This window comes from Syngnathoides biaculeatus, chromosome 5 (genome assembly GCF_019802595.1).
Source record: "Syngnathoides biaculeatus isolate LvHL_M chromosome 5, ASM1980259v1, whole genome shotgun sequence".
Lineage (NCBI taxonomy): Eukaryota > Metazoa > Chordata > Actinopteri > Syngnathiformes > Syngnathidae > Syngnathoides > Syngnathoides biaculeatus.
The window spans coordinates 1,333,073-1,352,573 of NC_084644.1; the positions used below are offsets into that span (position 1 = coordinate 1,333,073).

Here is a 19,501-nt window from a genome sequence, read left to right on the forward strand (position 1 = left end):
TCAATCAAGCTGATTCTGATTCTGATGTTGACACCCTACCACACTTGAGCAGTTTTTTTTCCACTGAATACTTCCTCTTACCCAAGTTATTATTTGGAGGACTTATTTTCACATCCTGCGTGATATTATTGTGAGTAACAGGACCGTTGAGTAAACTTTTGGGGTCCCCCTGTCCACTTACAAGTGGAGCATATTTTTTTTTCAATATTCGCTTAATCACTTTGACGTCGTTACATAAATTCCACAAATCTGATCAATGATTTTTTACATTTTTATTAATGAGTTGAGTTTCAAGTGATTTGAGTGCGACTGGCGCGTGTTGCTATGACAACGGTGAGACGTGCCGTAAAGTGGGTCTTCCGCGGCACACGTTTGAACGTTAGCTCTTGGCCAAGCTAAACGGCAACACAATATTATCAATATTTTCGCTTTCCCCACTACGTTGCGTGATTCACGCTGATATTTATCCGAAAATTAACATTGTAAGTTGTTTCTGACAAGTCTATTTCGTTCTGAAATTAATTTCCAAATACGTAAAGTTGGCTTTGGATTCCATTGGTGATTAGCGGCTAGCTTAATAACTAGAGTGCCGGCCCAAATGATCTGAATCATCCATTGTTTGTTTCTTTTTTCAATAATTATTATTCAGATTTGTCAATGGCTGCGGCGGGAGCGGTAGGAGGAGGGAGAGGCCCCATCTCTGCTTCCACAGAGGAGGAGGAAGAAGACTCATCTGAGGTTAAAAGAATGCAACCTCCTGACGTTCACTCAGCTCGAAATGAAACTCTAGCAGCTCTTGACAACGTATCTTTTTTCCCCCCTTAGATTTTATTGAGTGTTTTGGCACAACAAGGCCAAGTCGGCCTCTGCTTCTACGACAGCAAAGACTCGTCGGTTCACTACATGGTGGATACGCCAGATAACCACGAGCTACACCTGCTGGCCAGAGGTAAACACGGCCTGTGTTTTTCCGGAGGCTCAATGGAACCAAGCACTTTGAACCTCCAGTAAATTACTACAAAACACACGTGCTTCAATTGCTAGGATGATATTTGTTACACATTTAAATGGGGGGAGAACAACAGTTCAACTTGGCCTGAACAGAAAATTATTACAATTAAAATTTGTACCTGTAAACATGCAACATTAATTTGACACTAAATATTGCCCATAGGTGTGATTTGTGAACGCGATTTGTTATCTGGCTCCATGTGCGCTGCGATCGGCTGGCGACCAGTTCAGGGTGCAGCTCGCTTCCTGCCCATTGTCAACTGGGATAGGCTCCAGCACTCCCCGCGAAAATGGATGGATAGAATTTGTATCCAAGTTTGTCAGTTCTTTTAAGTTTTTATAAGCCATTCACCATCCAGAAAATCATTTCCAGACTGTAACACATTTTTCGTGTAGGAGATATGAAATGTGTTTTTGTGAATTTTTTGGGGCTATAATTCAAACCTTTACATTTGGCGCAAGCACATCACTGCTCGTGGCTAAAAGCGCATCGTACCTTATCACATCTGGTGATGGCGGCAGCAGCGTTTTTCTTTAGCCAGAATTGAGTCCAGGTGGTGTCTATTCTGTACAGTTCCAATAATCACTCGGCGTTTTTATTTCTTGAAAAGGTAACATTGTTTTTCCGAGTGAGTGGTACTGTTTATAGGTAACATTAGTGATGGAGAACGTTTGGAAAATTTGCGTTAATTTCTATATTACAAAAAAACAGGGATGTGAAGACCACTTTAAGTAGCCAAGTTCATGTGTCAGTTCTTGTGTTTGTTGACTGCCTAAGTAGCTCTAAATGTATTTCTCGTGTGTTTTATACATGCCCACGTCAAATTGACCAGAATAATTTAAACCTTCAGAAAATGACAATAAGTAATTCAATTTATGTTGTTTACTTTACAGTTGTTGACTACCTAATTAACCCCAAATGTATTTCGTGCATGATTTAGATAGCTAAAATAGCTGTCAAAAGTCAACTTGAACCCAGCAGTTCAATGTTAGCTTGTTGATGACTAAAGGAGCTCGAAATGTATTGCTAACAGCTTTTATGCAGCGTAAACAGCTTTGGGTCAAATGGCCCAAAAACAACTTTAATGCATAAAACAAGGCCAGAAGACTGGAGAAACACAAGATTGAGTAATTGGATGTTTACCCAATTATTCCCATTTCAGTACAGTAGTACAATTCACTGAATTGAGCGATGTAAAGCGTTAAATGGTGTCAAATTGATAAAGTGGGCAGTCAAAGCGACAGATTTGTGCCTAACTTCTCCTTTTTGTCCTCATCGCCGTGCAGTCATCCAGGAGATTCGTCCGCACGTGATTATCACCAGCGCGAAGCAGGAGCGCTGCATGACCCGTTTCCTGCTCCAACTCGGTGAGTCCGTGGGAACAACGTCGGTATGTGCCAGAGGACGGGTCGCGCTGCTGACGTGGCGTCTGGGCCGAGCACGATCGGGCTCAAGGGAACGATACGCGTGCATCGGCGCAGCTTGGCACTGGCGGCCTGCAACTGTGACAACGGATGAGATATGTTGTTGTACGTCGACTGCGAAGACCTGCATCATGATTTTGGACAAATTCTTCTCAGGTTCCAACCCAGACTACAAACCAGAGGTGGTTTTTTATCCGTATCTTGATTTTGGTATGAATACACTCCAGATCACCCTCTTTCTATAATTATTCTTTAAGCAGAGACCCAAACGTAAAATGAGAAGGATTATTAAATTCTGGCCCCACCAATCACACAAAATTCTCTTTTGTCATAAAATATGAAAACTGCAGCCGTAATATACTCATTTGTAGCCATGCAGTAGGATGTAGAGAAAATCTAAATCTGTGGCCCTACGTGTCATGCACATGAATTATGAATTAAGTGGCTTCGATATCTTTCCCACAAACATCTCTTGAGTAAGCAAATGGCCACAAAATACAAAATAGGGGTAAGGTGTCAAGAAAACCCCATTTTGTATAATTCCCATAAAGTCCACAAATGAGTAATTGTTTATCGTATATTTTGCATAAACAATACCAGTACGTCATGACCACAAATTAGCATTTTGTGTACATATGACATGGAATTTGAGTCCACCAATTCTGATCAGTTGGCAAAAAAAATAATATATTTTTCTCGGGTTTTTTTGTCCACATTACACCTCCCCACCGCGTTATGTCCGGGGCACCGTGCGTTCGCATGAAATGTGAAATTGTAACTTTTCACGGGACAGGTCCGGAAGTCAGTAAGGCAAGGCTGCTTTCCGCCCATCTGCCTTTCCTCCCTGCCTCGATTTCCGAGAGAGACAAGGCGGCCTATCTCGCCTCCTGCATCTCGTTTGACTCGCAGCTCATGGTGAGCCAATTATTAATACTGCGCACCAACTCGTTAAGTGCCAGTTTTATAGCGTGTGTGTTTATTGGTTTGTGGGACATAGCTGAGGGCATTGGGCGGTCTTCTAAAATGTCTGGACCGGAGGAGAGTCGGAGTCGAGCTGGAAGACAGCAGTGTTGCCGTTCCTGTCATGCACTTCAATGCCTACACACTGTAAGGCGCACCGAAGCGACACACATGTACACAAAATGTGATTTTTCAATGACAATGACAGTTATGCATTGTCTTCCCCAATACAGTAAAGGTGTGGTGTACATTGACAAAGAAGCATACACGTAAGTGGCCGGATTGGGCCCATTTGAATCCAACATTCAGTTTACCCATCCAACTATTTGACAGTGGTCTTTAGGCTAGTAGTTAGTTGATCGAAACTAAATAAATACTTGAATATATCACATTAGATTTATTAAAATATGCAAATGTATTACTCCCACACCAAAAAAAGAGCTGAATGAAAAATTGTAACGGGATGAAGTTCACAATTTACCAGAAGTTCACTATCACATGATAAAGCTCACATTTTAACCTTTATAACTTCAGTATAACGCAGTACTTCTTAATTATGTTTGGTTACAACCCCGCCCCCAAGAAGAAGAAAATATTATTAAAATATGATCTTTAGTCTGATGAATTTCACAGTAAATCATGATCAATTTCATCTCTTCCCGTTTTAACATGAATAAGTTATTCCATCATAAGTTTCATTTTCACGTTCAACATAGCAAAATAATGCAATTCTTTCAAGTTTACCAGCCTTATGAATGGTAATGTCTCTGCTTTTGTGGTTTTGCATATCAAAGTTACAAGATGCGTAACTCGGCTGCTCTTCGATGTTTTTGAAAATATTTAAGAAGACACGCATATGGGGCTCCGCCTGTGACCTTAACCGGAAGTAACTGCTTCTTTTCATTTAGTTGAAATCAATCTTAATCACGTTTTCACGCGCGGCGCGGGAGCGATGCGCTTGCGTATTAAGTTAAAATATAGTCACTAACATTTCAACCCTGTTGCAAAGGCAGATGAATATTGTAAACAAACTTCCTACTTAGTGGTACAGTGATCATACATTATGTAGGGATGTGTTGACTGATCCGATATCGTTGTATTCTTCAAGTGTTCTGCAGATCTTCAAATCTGAGCGGCACCCATCGGTGTACAAGCTTCATTCGGGCCAAAAAGAGGGACTGAGTCTTTACGGTACAGTGGGGAAACGGCGCCACAGAAACTGGCTCTTCTCTGGCCCAACATCTGAAGACAAAGTTTACGCGCTGTCGCTGCTTGTCTTTATTGTCCCTCGCAGGAATCCTGAACTGCTGCAGTTGCAAGTTTGGATCCAGACTGCTTCGGTGAGAAATTCCAGTCACGTCCACAAAATAAGGAGCTGTTAAACATCAAACTCTCCAGTTGGTCAACCTGCGCAACTTCCTATACAAGGAGAATTTTGCTCAGATTTAGATTTTTTTTTTCTTTCAGGCAATCATGAATTTAACATGTTTAAGATTGCGATTGTGAACAAGATTCCATGATACTCTTAATTTGGTTTCTGGTAACTTTTTAGCTGCAGCGGGTATCAAAGGTTTACACACCTGTGGTCAAATGCCAAGGTTTTGTGATATACATGCCGTAATTTCTGGCCTACAAGCCGCGACTTTTTTCACACGCTTTCAACCCCGCAGCGCTAGCGCACCTGGTTGTAAGCCTCGGTACACAGAAAGAGTTTAGCACTAGCGTTAGCATGGCGCTAGCGTTAAACTCTTTCTGTTTACCGAGGCTTATAACCAGGTGCGCTCTGTAGGCCGGGAATTATCGACCTATAACCTGTGCATCAAAACTGTCAAGAGTCCTTGAACTCTTCAAAAGATGTGAAATTGTGTTATCGAATTCTAGATAGTTTATAGAACCGATCAAGCGGACTTGTTCTACGATGTTCTTCTCCGGTCCAGTCAGTGGTTCCTTCGGCCAACGGTGGACTTCGCCGTGTTGGGCAGGAGACAGGAAGTGATCCGCTTCTTCACGTCACCTCGGAATTCCGACTCCTTGAACACTTTGCGGATGTCGCTACGTAACGTCAGAAACATCCCGGTACCGAAGACCCACAGCGTCGTCTTTTTTTTTTTTTTTTGTTTGTTTTTTTGCCACATCTGGGATGGGTTACCGACATCATAAAGCCCGTTTGTGGGTTGCAGACTCTTCTGCGCAGGATGTCGCTCTCACATACCAAAGTGAGCGACTGGCAGAGTCTCTACAAGGTAAGATCACTTTGTACGGCTCATTGGGTAGTTAGCATTGTGCTACTGCAGTTGTTTGGACCTGAGTTTTTTTCTTCAGACGGTGTACAGTGCAGTATGTATCAAGGACACGGTACGCCACCTTCCTCAGTCCATCCAGCTGTTCCGGGACATCAGCGAGGGCCTCTCTGATGACCTCCACCACGTCGCCTCTCTCATCAGCCACGTGGTGCCCGACGAGATCCTTCGTCGTTGCCGTTACGCCGAAGCGCTCAATTTGTGAGCTTTGTGCTTCTTGTTGCCAACACGCAGGTGGACTTTGAATCCAGCGTGGCCGAGAACCGCTTCATCATCAAACCAAACGTAGATCCCGCAATCGATGAGAGTGAGGGTGCTGTCATTCTGATCTACTTTTTTTGTTTCCCAAAATGTTTTTGACCTATTGCACACCCCTGACTTAACAATTAGGCCACTTTTTTATGAGGTGGTAGATTTGGAGATGCAAGAATTCTACCTCACGCCTGCAATAACAACGATCTCACCTCAGTTTACCCACAAAATTACAAATGACACAAAATCTGGGCCGGTTTAGTTGAACACAAAGAATATTGTAATGTACAGGTTGGCATCAGGGGGATGCACAAGTTTATTGTACCTTCTGCCAGAGAGCGGATTAGCAGGTAAATGTTCTGCCAATCTCCACGGATACTTTGTAGTCACTACATATTATTTTCGGGGCCGATTGAGTGAAATTGGGCACAAATGTTCTGTGGCAGAGAGGCTGGGAATCGCTCATCTTGTATAATATGCTGCTTTTCTCTTCAGAGAAAAGGCAGATGGCGGGCTTGTCTCACTTCCTGACGGATGTTGCAAGAAGAGAGCTGGAGCACCTGGATGCCAGAATCCCCTGCTGCTGCGTCATCTACATCCCTCTGGTTTGCTTCTTCTTTTTTACTTGCTCATTCATCCTCCCCCAAACATTTTCTTGCGCCAGCGTGCGCAGCATAACGGGCCGACCGCGCGGCCATGTCGCCACTCACGCGTTGCTGTCCCACCAGATCGGGTTCCTGCTCTCAGTCCCTCGGCAGCCTAACATGGTGGCGAAGGAGGACTTTGAGATCGTGGGACTCGAGTTCATGGTGGGTTTATTAACATTCCCTCCAATGTGGTTTCATTGCTCTTGAAGGGTGGAATGGTATTTGCGTGCAACGTCCTGTACACAATTTTTGATGAATATAATCAACAATGGCATCCTGATCAATTTATAGGATTATATTTAACCCTATCATTCCAAAAGCAAGGGGAAAAAAGTTCATTGAAGACTAAATTGTCTGGCATGGTTACACACAATTATTATTTTTTTAAATTTACATTTTTTTTTGGATCTCATTCCAGACCAGACACATGAAGACAAAAAAAATAATAATCTGACATTTAACACATTTGGCTGCTCTTTGTGTTGCTTGGGTCAATAATCACGATCCAGAACACCATTCACAAACATTCAATCTCGTAGCAAGTCCTTCGAGACGGAAATCTTCCGTGATCTGACGAAGCCGATGTGTGAGAGACGCTTCCGGCTACGTGCCCTTGTTTGACGAGTGTTTACGAAGGTTGCCGGCAACGTCCTCAAAAATACTGCACGACTTCGCGCCCGCGGGAGCCCACTTTCATATAAAATGATGACATCGGGTAAGAAATGTTCCTTTGTTTACGAGTAAGGCTGCTTCTTCTTTTCTGCTACGTTCCGTTCTACACGGTGTCCCCCAAAAATGTATACACACTTAAAGTAATTGTAAACTTTTTGTTTATTATAATTTCAATACATTTTAATGTGTACAAGAATTTACAAACATCATTATTTAAAGCTTGTATACCTTTTTTCGGGACACCCTGTACGTCAAAATTCTCGGCATCGTGACGCAGAGGGAAGTCGGCTTCTGCCACATATGAAGATTTTGGTTGAAGGCGTTCAATATTTCAGATTGTCGGCCTTGACCCGTTTCTGATATTCTAATCAGGACAAATTCACTCTTAACCCGCCTCACACCGAACAATCTTAAAAGATAAACCTATAAAACATGAGATTGTCTGTCATTTGACATCCTTTGGTGGAGTCTGAGCAAAATCAGAACAAAGAGCAGCTGCGTGAATGCTATAAAAACACGCCCAAGGATGTATTTCAATGGAGTGTTTCTATATCACAGATTTCATTTGTTGCAGGGGTAGTCTGGAACGCAATCCCCATAATGGTGGGGGATTACTCTATAGACGCCATTTTTGCCTCAATTCCTTCAAAGCGTTCCCATGTAATTGAAAGAATCGTTGCTGGAGACTCATCACTGACTAATTCAGCTGTAATAAATTGCAATAGTTCCAAGGACGTTACCGGATCTCATCTGATTTTAATTTGTCAGATGTAGGATCTTAAAAGGGGCTAAAAGCAGGAAAATGATTTTCTTGGGGGGGGGGAAACCGTCACGATCACAGTTGAAGCTGTTCACTCATTGATTTTCGGCCCTTAGCTGAAACAGTTGAGCGCTTTTATTGCGATTGTATCTTGAGTCGTATGTGTACAACTTGCGTTCGTGCGGATGCACGTGTGCTAGTTTCTCTCAGAGGATCGCCTGCACTACAGAAGTCAGAGGACCAAGGAGCTTGACACCCTCCTGGGAGATTTGCACTGCGACGTTAGAGGTAGTTATTATTCGTCTCCCACAAACACAAAACGTTGGCCAAGTCGCCCTGCTGATAGTAAAGCGTCTCTTTTGCAGACATGGAGACAACTGTCATGACTCAGCTGCAGAACGCCATCCTGGAGAGAAGCGCTGCCCTCTATAAGGTAAGCGTGCGTCCGAGCAACATCTTTGAAACTTGCCTCCCTCTTTAACATGACGATGAGCACTCACTGGCCACAAGTTTAGGAACCCCTGCAAATTCCAATTGGAGCGCAGTGGGAGCTGCCACTGATCCTCCTTCCGAGTTGGCTTCGTGAGAGGATTTAATATTCCTCACCTGGCGTTGGAAAAGGATATATTGCTCCATTGCAAAGTACAGCCACTACAATGATATATTGTTGAATATTGACAGTATCTCACAACAGGTCAATTGTTCTAAATGGCATGAAATCATTTGCATGTAACGTGTAAGTTGAACTTTCCCAATTTGAAGCTTCTGGACCTGGCTGCCGAGCTGGACTGTCTGATGGCGTTGAGCAAAGCCTCCCAAGAGTACGGCTACACCTCCCCCAAGCTCGTCAGCCGCAAGGCAATCTCCATCACTCAGGGCAGGTTGGAAATTGTCAGACAAAATAAAAGATTGGTATGATTGGCGCGTTTCAAGACTGCTGCCGTTTTCCCCACCAGACACCCGCTGCTGGAGGTGTGTTCTCCTGTGTTTGTGGCCAACTCCTTTGAGAGCTACGAGACACGAGGTAGAATCAAGATCATCACGGGGCCCAACTCATCTGGAAAGAGCATCTACCTCAAGCAGGTGAAGCAGTCCCCCGGAGGGATCTTCGACACGGAGTAGAATAAGAATAGAAAACCTTTACTGTGACGGGATGGTGCCAATACAACCACATTATAGCACCGGGCCTTTATAGGAGACACCACAACACATTCTTAGGTGATAGAGCCGTGTAATTGGGGCCTGCATTGCTCAAATATGGCCCGGTCTTCTCCGGCTTTGAAACATTGCGTTACGCTCGTTGCGGGGTTGACGAGACTTGCCCAAACTAACCATCGCGGATGGTCGTCGTCCTCCTCCAAAGCGCCGTGCAGCAAATTATACAACGGCTCGACGAGCGTACATTCACAGGTATGAAGGTGTTTGTCAATTTTGACAATTTTGAATTCCTAAAATTGAGGTTACATTAAATATAGTTTTTCAATATGCAAATAAACAGTCTCTGTTAGCGATAGAAATACGCGTGTGGAAATGTATTGTCAGTTGGATCATTTTAAACAGAAAACGTGTCAATATTTTCATTTCTATGTATATTTAAATTGTCTGCTTTTTTTTTTTTTTTTTTTTTTTTAATCACGCGTGCTCCCCTTATTACTGTCAAATAGGTCCAGACAGGCAGACAGAAAAGGGAAGTAGCTCGATTTTTCTGCTTCTTGGATGAAGAGGCACCAAAAGCCTCACAGTGATATCTTTGTAACCAAAATCGTTTTCAGTTCAAGGATCGCTTTCTTGTGTGAGTCTTGTCTTCTTTTGATTTAACTGTGGTGTCCAGGAAATCAGGTTCTGGTGCGGAGCGATATGTAAATGTGTGTGAGTTCAACAACTGTTAAACCCCCGGTAATTTATAACAACGTTTATTCTGGATGACGGCGTGCACATTGGAACGCGACAACGTTCACGGTCTTGTTTGTCTTTTTTGAAGAGTCGTACTCTGCTGTTTACTCCAGACTGAAACCGCGGCGGGGTAAAAAGTATTATCCACAACAGACATCTGTTCAGAGAGGCCATTTTAACCCGACAATGGCCAAAGAAAGCCTCGATTTGGAAAAACTTCCATTCCTACAGCAGCAGCAGCAACCCCCAAATTTTTACACTGACACGATAGTAATGTCATAAATGGTGTAGGTATTTGTTTGAAAAACACCGGTAGGCCATAAATATGTAAAACACGAGAAAAACAGTGAGTAGGGTGGTAAATGAGAAGCCTCCGTTTCTGCTTTGCCTTGATACAATTGGGTAAAGCTCTTCTTTGTACCTCTTTTTAGCTTTCGGAACACAGGTGTGAAACTCAAGGCAGAGGGGGCAGATCGGGGCCTTTGAGTCATTTTATGCGGCCCACAAAAGCAAGTCACGTGCGTGGACGTCCACGGTTCTTGCTAAAATTTGTCATCTGTAATGAATAATAAATGGGAAGATGTTTGCAAAGATTTTTTTTTTTTTTTTTGTGGTACCAAACCAATTTTACAAAAACTATCATCCTTGACTTCTCATTTAAAAACTAGTCTTCATTTTGTTCTGAAACCACAAGTGCTTCGTGGCCTGCAGGAAAAAGTGTTTGACACTCCTTTTTGTAGAGACTATTATCATGTTCTGTAATATTACACATCAGAGGCACGAATGTTAATGTTGCTGTGCGTCTCTGCCTCACATGTGGGATTCACCACCTCCAACAACTTCCTGACAACACACGTACTGTCGTGATATGATGATGAAGCGTAATAATCGATAACCTAGTTTCTCAAATGGTATCAACCCTTTCAGGGTTATAGCCTTACTTTTGCAATCAGTATTTGTGTGGTGAAGTCCCCGACTCAGCCTCACGATGTTGCGTTTAGACTCTTGTTTTCCCGTATGTCATTTGTTGATAATTGTGCACTAGGTCGGTCTGATTGTGTTCATGGCTCTCGTCGGCTCCGACGTGCCCGCCAAGGACGCGGAGATAGGCCCGGTGGACGCAATATACACCTGCATGCCGTGCAGAGAGTCTGTGTCCGTGGGCCTCAGCACCTTCATGATTGACCTCAACCAGGTCGGTGTGCACACACACGTGTGTGGAAATAAATTCATATTCACAACAATAGTCATCCAGCTCGAATACACCCACTCTAAAACTGTCAAAATATTTGTGCAGCCCTCTAACACGCCCACGCAATGTGACAACCGTTTTATTTTCCATTTTCCAGATGTCCCAGGCAGTTAACGGCAGCACGGGCTCCTCATTAGTCCTCATTGATGAATTTGGAAAAGGGACAAACACTGTAAGGAAAAGACAAACACATTTGCCTGCATGCGGCGGGAACGTTCGTGCTCATGAAAACTTTCAAAAACCAGCACCGGCCAACATTTACTGTATTATTTTAATGCTGACCTGCAACTTAACATTTGCAACATGATGACCACTTGTCCACTCTAATCAGATCCAATACAAGCTTTGTATGTATCCATAATTCAGCCTTTTCAAGAATAATAATAATGCTCCATTGTAATTGGCACTCTCAGAGACGTATTCATTTAACAAGATGTAATTCCGTGTTTATTAATGCCAGTGTAGTTAGGAGTGGTGTAGAATCGGATTGGGTCACAGTGGCGTCGTGTCCGAAACAAGCCGTCCTCCGTTTAATTGCTGCGGGTGCGTCGTCCACTTGAATAAATGAACGGCAGCCCCAACAATGACGGAGAAACGTACTCTTTAGTGTGTGAGAGGCCGTAATACCAGCCATCCATTTTCTTTGGCGCTTATCCTTACGAGGGTCGCGGGAGTGCTGGAGCTTATTGCAGCTGTCAACGGGCAGGAGGCGGGGTTCACCCTGGACAGGTCGCCAGCCAATCGCAGGGCACATGGAGACGGACAACAGTCGCACTCGCCATCAGTTTAGTGTGACCAATTATTGTTGCATGTTTTTGGGATGTGGGAGGAAAGCCAAGCAGGGACGGGGAGAACATGCAAACGCCACACGTGCACGGCTGGGACTGAACCCGGTACCTCAGAACTGTGAGGCCAATGCTTTCCAGCTGAGCCACCGTGCCTCCTAGGCCGTAATACAATATATAAAAACATACATCATGATGTAGTTTGTCAATTACAATACAAAGTGAGTTTTAGTTTTATTCAGTTTTGTTTCAGTATGATAAGCTGAATGAAAAAAGTCAGTCTTGACAATCAAATAAAGTAAAATCAGCCCTCATTAACCCCTCACAGTTTCCTGGTACGCTCTTCAGTTGCGTAATTAAATGAAACGAGTAAATGTGGTCTCAGTCATTCATGATTTTATTCAAGCACTAAAACAAAGAAATCTTAACAGGTTGCGACATTTCCATTTCCAAAGTCTTCATGAATTCACTTTTGGAGGCAGTTTTTGTTTGAAAGAGGCTCTTCTGCCTCGGAGGCAACACAAATGCGAGCTTTCATGCTTTATTACCGGCAAGCGCTAAACTGTCTCCAAGGAAACATTTACGGCCAAATACTTGCAGATCCAAACGCCTTCCGGAATGCACTTTTTATTGGACGTTTTGGCTACGTGTACGTTTGCTTACTATTGTTAAAGGCATCCACGCGCGATCCATGTATTTCGAGATATTCATGGATCAAACTAAGCTGTCCATGGTGGAAAATGCCCGGCTTTTCTTTACATCATCATCATCGGTTGACTATCTCACGTTTGAATTGTTGGGACTTTGTGAAATTGCGGCATGATTGAAACTTGACTTTCGACTTATTATTGTTCACTTTCAACATACTGCTCTCACTCATGTAATCCTTTGTGTCGTCGTATATACGGATTTTTGGTTTCTTTTTGAGTTTTTTTCCCCGTTTATTTTTTTGTTTTTTTGTGGGGGGCAACCTCAAGAAACACTTAGTGGCAGTTTGTCGCTGCTTATGCAAGAATTTTGTTTTTAGATTTGACAAACAAAAAAAGTTGTTTTGCAAAGCAATTTCAATGATCTGACTTTTTTTTCCTCCCCCTTTCGGAGCAACGTGTAATTTTATTCTGTTGAAATGTTGTTTGTTACCTCTTCAGAAATAAAGACTTGGATCCAATTTTCCTCTTCCAGGTGGACGGCTTGTCCCTGCTGGCCGCGACCGTCTCTCACTGGCTGAGGAAAGCTCCGGTGGACGTTCCTCACGTCCTGCTGGCCACCAACTTCTACAGTTTGCTGCAGCCGGGTCTTTTACCCACTTCCGCCCTGCTGTCTCTCCTGGTACAGGCAGATGCTCTCGCTGCAGTATTTCAATCGCAGCCCGGAGCATTTGAGTGCAGGAGGAGCCCTTAAGCTCGTGAAATCGTGTTCCGCAGCGCTTTGTGGCCGTTAACCGAGTCCGATGAGGATGTCTGCGTGTCGTTTGTGTTTCAGACTCTGGAGACGGCGGTGGACGGAGATGAGTTGGTTTTCCTTTACCAGCTGAAGGACGGCGTGTGCCAGTCCAGTTACGCCGCCAACGTGGCCAGGCTGGCCGGCCTGCCGGCCAACCTCGTGCAGAGAGGCCTGGAGGTGTCTGAGCTTTACAGGACGGGAAGAGCCATCCGACGTGTGGACAGCGCGTCGTCAGACAAGCAGGCCAATCGGTTGGTCCAACTTCTCGTTTAGCCAGCGGTACGGAGCGTGTATTCGACCCCGAGGTGTGTGTTTGACAGATACAAGGCTTTGGTGGAGAGATTTATGAGCCTTGACCTGGACGATGACGGTGTGGACCTGCAGCGCTTCATGAAAGACGAGGTTCTGACCTTTGCCGAACAGCCTCAGGACACCTGAACTCTTCTGCTCTGTCACCGAATAAGGTTCCAAAATACTAGACAACAATTCTGAAGCTTTGTACTTGCTGTTCATTTTGTTCATGTGCATAGTTTTCAATTTGTTGTACTGAAGCACATTATTATTATCTAATGTTGGATGTTTTTATTGGTCATCCTTTAGTTCAAGGGTGGGGAACGTACAGTCCACCACGTGTTTCTGAAAAGCATTAAAACCTGCAAGGGATTTCTTTCAAAATGCCCAAAATATTCAACACGCAGATGCTCGTATAGACATTACATTTCTTTCGTTGTCGTATATTTTCTTTCATAAATTTTGGGTGGGCCTTGCTAGGTTTCCCCACCGCTGCTTCCATCAGATGACGTGGTTTAAAAAAAAAAAAAAAAAAGAGAGAGAGAGAGACGAATGTATCTGCCAAAAGTATGTTTTTGTATTTGTTTTTCTGTCCACTGGTGATTTATCATCTTCACCACGGGGGGGGTACTTGTTGTCTTCTCCCCCTTCGTATTGGCAGCACACACACTTACACACACAGTGAATAAACGCTGGCTTCTCAGTGTGTCGACGTCCCTGCAACGCACCAGCACAGCAAGAAGGATGCAGCGACGCACGACAGCGCGTCGGCCGCAGGCTTGAACGCAGCGTTGCAGAAGGGGCCGTCGCAGCAGTGTTTGGTCATGACAAAGACGGTGTTGTTGGAGAAGAGCTCCACGGTGGTCTCCACCTCACACTCCTCTGGCCTCGCACAGCCCAGTGTCTTTACGTCCAGGACGTCGACTGAAAGTGGGGGGGGGGGGGGGTATGAAACGTTCCATAATTTAATACTACGTACTCCTTTACAGAAAGATGGTTAAAGCATTCATACGAAATGCTTGCTACCCAACTTGGGGGCCTTCCGCAGCGGATTTTGAATACTTATCTATATCATCAACTTCATAGTGTCAATTAGAGAAAATTCTCCAATTCCCTAAACTCTCCATCAAATCCTAAATTAAAATCCTGGTTTATAATTTAACAAATCGTCTCAAATTTGAGAGTAATCTGTAAGAATATGAATCAGTAGTTCATATGGTTTACCATAGCATCACTTGCGTCTGCTACTTTCTCCTTGGCTGACACTGACAGCAGTGCTAATGCAACTCGTTTCAAAAATTCTGGATCTTGCTGTTGTCAGTTGTTGTACTCGAAAGCGGAATTGTTTGGCTGACGACAACAAAGAATGTACTAGTACATGTACTGAATTCGTACTACCGTTAGTTAAATAAGGAAATGTGTTTGTCTTCTGCTCACATCAAAATGTGGCCGTAGCAAAATCTGCCTTAATATCAAATATGTCCTAGGGAGGGAAAAAAAAGCCTAAAACTACTACTGACTCTGTTTTGAGGGGAATATTTTTCTGCAGGCATGTTTTTTTTTTGAAGTCCAGAACTACGGAAAAAGTGCCAATGTTGGCAGGATTCGAGAAGGACAACGAAGGAGCGCTCGAGCGGCTTTGCGTGGCCACACACCTGCCTTCCCGCGGCCCGTGAAGCATCGCTCCCCGAAGCTGCAGTTGGTTTCCGTGGTGTAGCAGGCGTCCCAGAAGCCGAGGTCACAACGGAAACACTGCAGCCACTCCTCATCGTCCGCCTCCGTCCTCTGCTCCTGCTCCTGCTCCTGCTCCTGCTCCTCACCTGAGCCCACACAGGTACTCACTCCTTTACTGACTGACTAACTGACGCACTCTCGCAGACAGTCAACGCAACGGCATGTAAAATGATTATGAGGCAATCTGCTCCTATAAGAGAGGTGTGCAAAATACACTTAGGTCTTGTTTGTTGTCTGCAAAGTTATTTGGTGAGGAGCATTTCCCTTGATTCAAGGCTTCCACCCTCAAAAAAAACATCGAAGAAGGTATTACAACTTGTAATTGAAATGTTATTACCAGCACTGGTATGTGTATCTTAAAATAAGAAGTACAGGTGTGAGTAGGATAAATATACATTTTTTTAGACTTTTTTTTTTCTTTTCTTGCCAGCCATGTTTACTTGTTTTTATAAATCTTGCCAACTCAAACTTTCTGATTCTCTTAGCAAGCCATTTTGCCAGGTTTTATGTTTTTTCCCCATTTTATTCTTTTTCTATTATTTTTAAGCCTAATTTTTGCAAGACAGATGTATTCACCCGCCTTTATGCACAGCCACAATGGCTTTTGAAATAAAACATTCAAGACGTAATTGGATTATGCTCGCATTCCTTATGTTGTATATTTAAAAAAAAAAAAGATCGTATAATGATAATCTTTTAGTTAAGCAGTTGCCTATTCATGAAAAAAAAAAACTTAGCATACATGGAAAAAAATCCCACAAACATAATCTACGAATCGTCCTTGACATTATTTTGGATAAACCTGTTTCGGGTGCGATGTGTTAGTCACTTCAATCCTCTTCTAAACAATATCTGTCGTTCCAAGGGACGAGAGTCGATTCGCTTTTAGGACGTCGTGCCAAAGTCATGAGCTTGATTTTGTTCTCCAGCAGCGATATTTAGTTTGTTCTCCGGCATTCTGGAATTTGTTTGGGTGATTTGTTTTGTTCGGGACGGCTTGTGGTCTCATGACAGCATCCGGTTTTAATAAGCAGACAGATGCTGGCACCAAAACAGAAACGAGCTGGCATGATCCAACGAGATCTTTGTGCCCCAAGAAGCTAAACGATCATCGATCAGCTGTCACGCCTCAGCTCCTGAAGTCCCAGCCTGCTTCTCATTATTTTTTGATACCGTACGTGAGACGTGTCAGCAGCAATCACAAACTGTTTGTTTTTTTTTCACTGCGACAGTAAAGTGCAGCGTATTACTTCCAAATACAGCTTTTGTACTCAAGTGTAGAATCCGGGTGAGCGCGCACACACACACACTGTATGAGCTTCAAGAAACTGGAAACGGAGAGTATAAAATACGTTTTAAAGGACTATTTGTTCCGGTATGTAAACGCAAATTGAAGTAGGCTCGTAGTCCAATCGGATTAAACCCGAATGTCACTTGACTATGATTAATACGAGTATGTGCACCGGGATGTTTCCTACCCGATGCAATTGAGTAACTCGAGCCGAGTGACGAAGGCCCGTCGACGACTCGTTCCCAGAAGTTTGTTGTCTTACCTTGAGCGTACGTTAGCACGAAGACAGCCAAAATGCAGAGAATTGCTCGTCTCATTGTCGGCGGGATGCTTTTGCTGGCGTTTCCACGGCGAGGGCAGCAAATTAGAACGGAGGGTTTCAAATTGGATTAGTCAGTGATGCCTCCGCTTTAACAATCAGCGCTAATCAGCGACCGCGTACCTGGGAAAACAACAACAACCTGCCCGACAAGTAACTGCTTGACCGCGAGACTGACGACGGAAATGTCAGAATTGCTCTTTGGTTTATCAGCGTTGTCACCATGTGTGACGCAGTCCAAATGGCACATTCGCGCTCCCGGTGAGGGGGAGGATGATGGCAAAGCCCGTCTCCCATTATACCAAATTGTTCTCTTGTAGGCGAAGTGAAATGAACATTTTCGGCCTGGCTGCTTCTCACCATCACTTTTTTTTTCGTTTTTTTTCACGGCTTGTGTGTCTGTTCCAGAGCTGCAAAACTGCTCGTGTCCTGAGTCAGCGCTCAGTTAAGAGGCTTACATCCTACTGTCCGTCTGCTCAACACACACACACACACACACACGGAGGTGGGGGGTTTATTCAGTTATATCCACAATGCATGAAAAGTTAAATTATACAGTTGGCAGGCATGTGCAGCAAAGACTTTTTTTTTTTTTGCTAATGTAAGTTAAAGTTGCAACATTTACTAATGCGGAAATAGTCCAGTCAGTCCATTTTACGACGACTGCCCAGAGATTTCATTTGAGGTGTTTATATGGAGGTGTAAGTGCAAAGAATCTGCTGGCACGCTGTGTGGGGAGTCTTGTGTTTCTCTTCATCGACCACTTCCAGCGCCAGCTTTACAGATGCCACATTTGCTGTCCAATCGACATGTCTTGTAAACATCGACCATATCACGTACTGTCGGGTTTTTTTTTCTTTTTAAATACGTACAGCTGGTAAACCAGGGGTCGTGAATTCGTATCTGGGGGCCTCGACTCCCCGTGAGGGGTCAGGAAGGGCATCCGGCGGCGGTAAAAACTGCGCCAAACAAATATGAGCGTTTCATCTGAGAAGACACGCTGCGGCGAACCCCCACGGGACAAGCCGAAGGAAACGGCTGTCAATTATTTGGGACAGGCCGCTCAACCCCGTGTAACCTTTGGAGAAAAGTTGAACTGATAACTTGAGAAGGGATTTCTCGAACGCGGCATCGCGTCCCACATCTGAGTGAGACGGACTCGTGTGTGCGGTGGCGTCGAAGGAGGCCGGCAGCGCGTCGCAAGATGCGGTCGCGCCTCGGCCAACTTGGCGCTGCCGCAGAATCGGAGCGTCTCGGCACAGCCTGCCCACACAAAAGCCTCCGCTCTGTGCTGGGGGGGATGGAGAGATGCAAATGACTTGCGCACTTCGGCAGTGAGAAAACATTCAGTGAGCCTCACGTGGCTCTAAAAACGCAGCAAGAAGAAGAAGAAAAGGCATCGAGCTGTACACTTGCCGGATTTTTAAGACAAGATAAGCTCGAGATGAAAAGGTCAGGAGGGGATGAGACTCGAGCCTTGCTCGCTTCTGCTGCGTCAGGGAAAACTCAATTGCCTCACTGGATTTTTCCCACCGTTTTAAACGCCATCCTTCTTTTGCATTCGAGCTGAAATTGAAATTCTTTCAACGCCTCGGCCGAGGAAAAAGAGAAAGTCCCGAGCAACGGACATCGTGAATTGAAACCAGAACGCAAAACCCCGGCTGGTATTTATAGCCTGGTTGTAGGTGTGGAGTGAGAGGAGTGTGCATTAACGTACCATCTCTCCTTTAGACCAAGAAACCATTTCCTCAGATAAAGACGAGATTAGAGGACGCCCGAGATAAGATACAGACTCATTTGGCACCTAATCTGCTTCATCCTCTTAAAGAGAACCCGTCCAAGCAGACTGTGCAGAAAGTGCGCAGCGTCCAACGTGAAATACGTTTCAGCAAAAGTCAGGTCCTAATATAGTATGACAAGGAAGAAGCCTTTTGGGAGTTGGGGTCATTCAGAGAACAAGAAACAGCACAGTTGGGTCAGTGAGGGAAAAGCAGCCTTTTGCCATTTGTGAATTTTTCATTGTTGTTCTGTATAAAGGGCAGTTCAATTGATGGGGGTGCCCACCTGAACCCGCACTTTTCGTCATTCAGGAACCACAACAGTTGCCACTGAAACTCAAAACGATGCCCATAAAAGTTGCATTTTTATGCTTCTGTCTACATAAACCAAGTGCTACAGAATAAAGAGGCAGGACAGCGAGCGCAGTGCTCTCATCTTTCCATCTCTGGCTTCCCTTAAAAGTAATTGTCCGACGATCCTTATCCCGCATTAAATTATCTGCGGGATTCTGGATCGCTGTGCGGAAGCCCGGACGGTACCGGCAATATCCCGTCGTCGGTGGGTTCCCTAAACATTTTCAAAACAGATAAATGTCTGGCCTTCTGCTACGGCTCTGATTCTGCAATTTATGAGGGAGGGATCTTTATTTAAAGGAGTTTTTTTTTTTTAGGCTGCGTTCCAGAAAAC

General features: G+C 44.2%; 2 protein-coding genes across 8 annotated transcripts; one reads left to right on the plus strand and one right to left on the minus strand.

Annotated features, from left to right (window-relative positions):
* The first annotated feature begins 344 nt into the window (after positions 1-344).
* Positions 345-15,427, plus strand: msh5 (mutS homolog 5). 6 transcript variants are annotated; one of them, XM_061820764.1, is made up of 26 exons: positions 345-482; positions 650-738; positions 826-949; positions 2,299-2,379; positions 2,593-2,646; positions 3,230-3,351; positions 3,434-3,543; positions 3,630-3,665; positions 4,505-4,587; positions 4,691-4,736; positions 5,334-5,472; positions 5,577-5,639; positions 5,719-5,847; positions 5,931-6,003; positions 6,444-6,553; positions 6,677-6,757; positions 8,228-8,315; positions 8,393-8,460; positions 8,790-8,908; positions 8,984-9,110; positions 10,966-11,115; positions 11,270-11,344; positions 13,140-13,286; positions 13,440-13,651; positions 13,721-13,864; positions 15,241-15,380. In XM_061820764.1, the coding sequence occupies exons 2-25, from the start codon at positions 658-660 to the stop codon at positions 13,836-13,838; spliced, it is 2,436 nt and encodes an 811-aa protein (XP_061676748.1). In that variant the 5' UTR covers positions 345-482; positions 650-657; the 3' UTR covers positions 13,839-13,864; positions 15,241-15,380. The 6 variants fall into 6 exon arrangements, with proteins under 6 accessions (XP_061676748.1, XP_061676745.1, XP_061676744.1 ...); XM_061820761.1 differs by having other exon boundaries at positions 2,299-2,646; positions 15,294-15,427; XM_061820760.1 differs by having other exon boundaries at positions 2,299-2,646.
* On the minus strand, positions 14,392-19,476 carry LOC133501202 (protein Bouncer-like). 2 transcript variants are annotated; one of them, XM_061820781.1, is made up of 3 exons: positions 16,979-19,476; positions 15,347-15,511; positions 14,392-14,615 (listed from the first exon to the last, which is right to left on the minus strand). In XM_061820781.1, exons 1-3 carry the CDS (start codon positions 17,031-17,033, stop codon positions 14,392-14,394), a joined length of 444 nt encoding a protein of 147 aa, XP_061676765.1. In that variant the 5' UTR covers positions 17,034-19,476. The 2 variants fall into 2 exon arrangements, 1 of the variants encoding a protein (XP_061676765.1); XR_009795128.1 differs by lacking the exon at positions 14,392-14,615 and having other exon boundaries at positions 15,381-15,511; positions 18,753-19,476.
* Between the last annotated feature and the right edge of the window lie 25 nt (positions 19,477-19,501).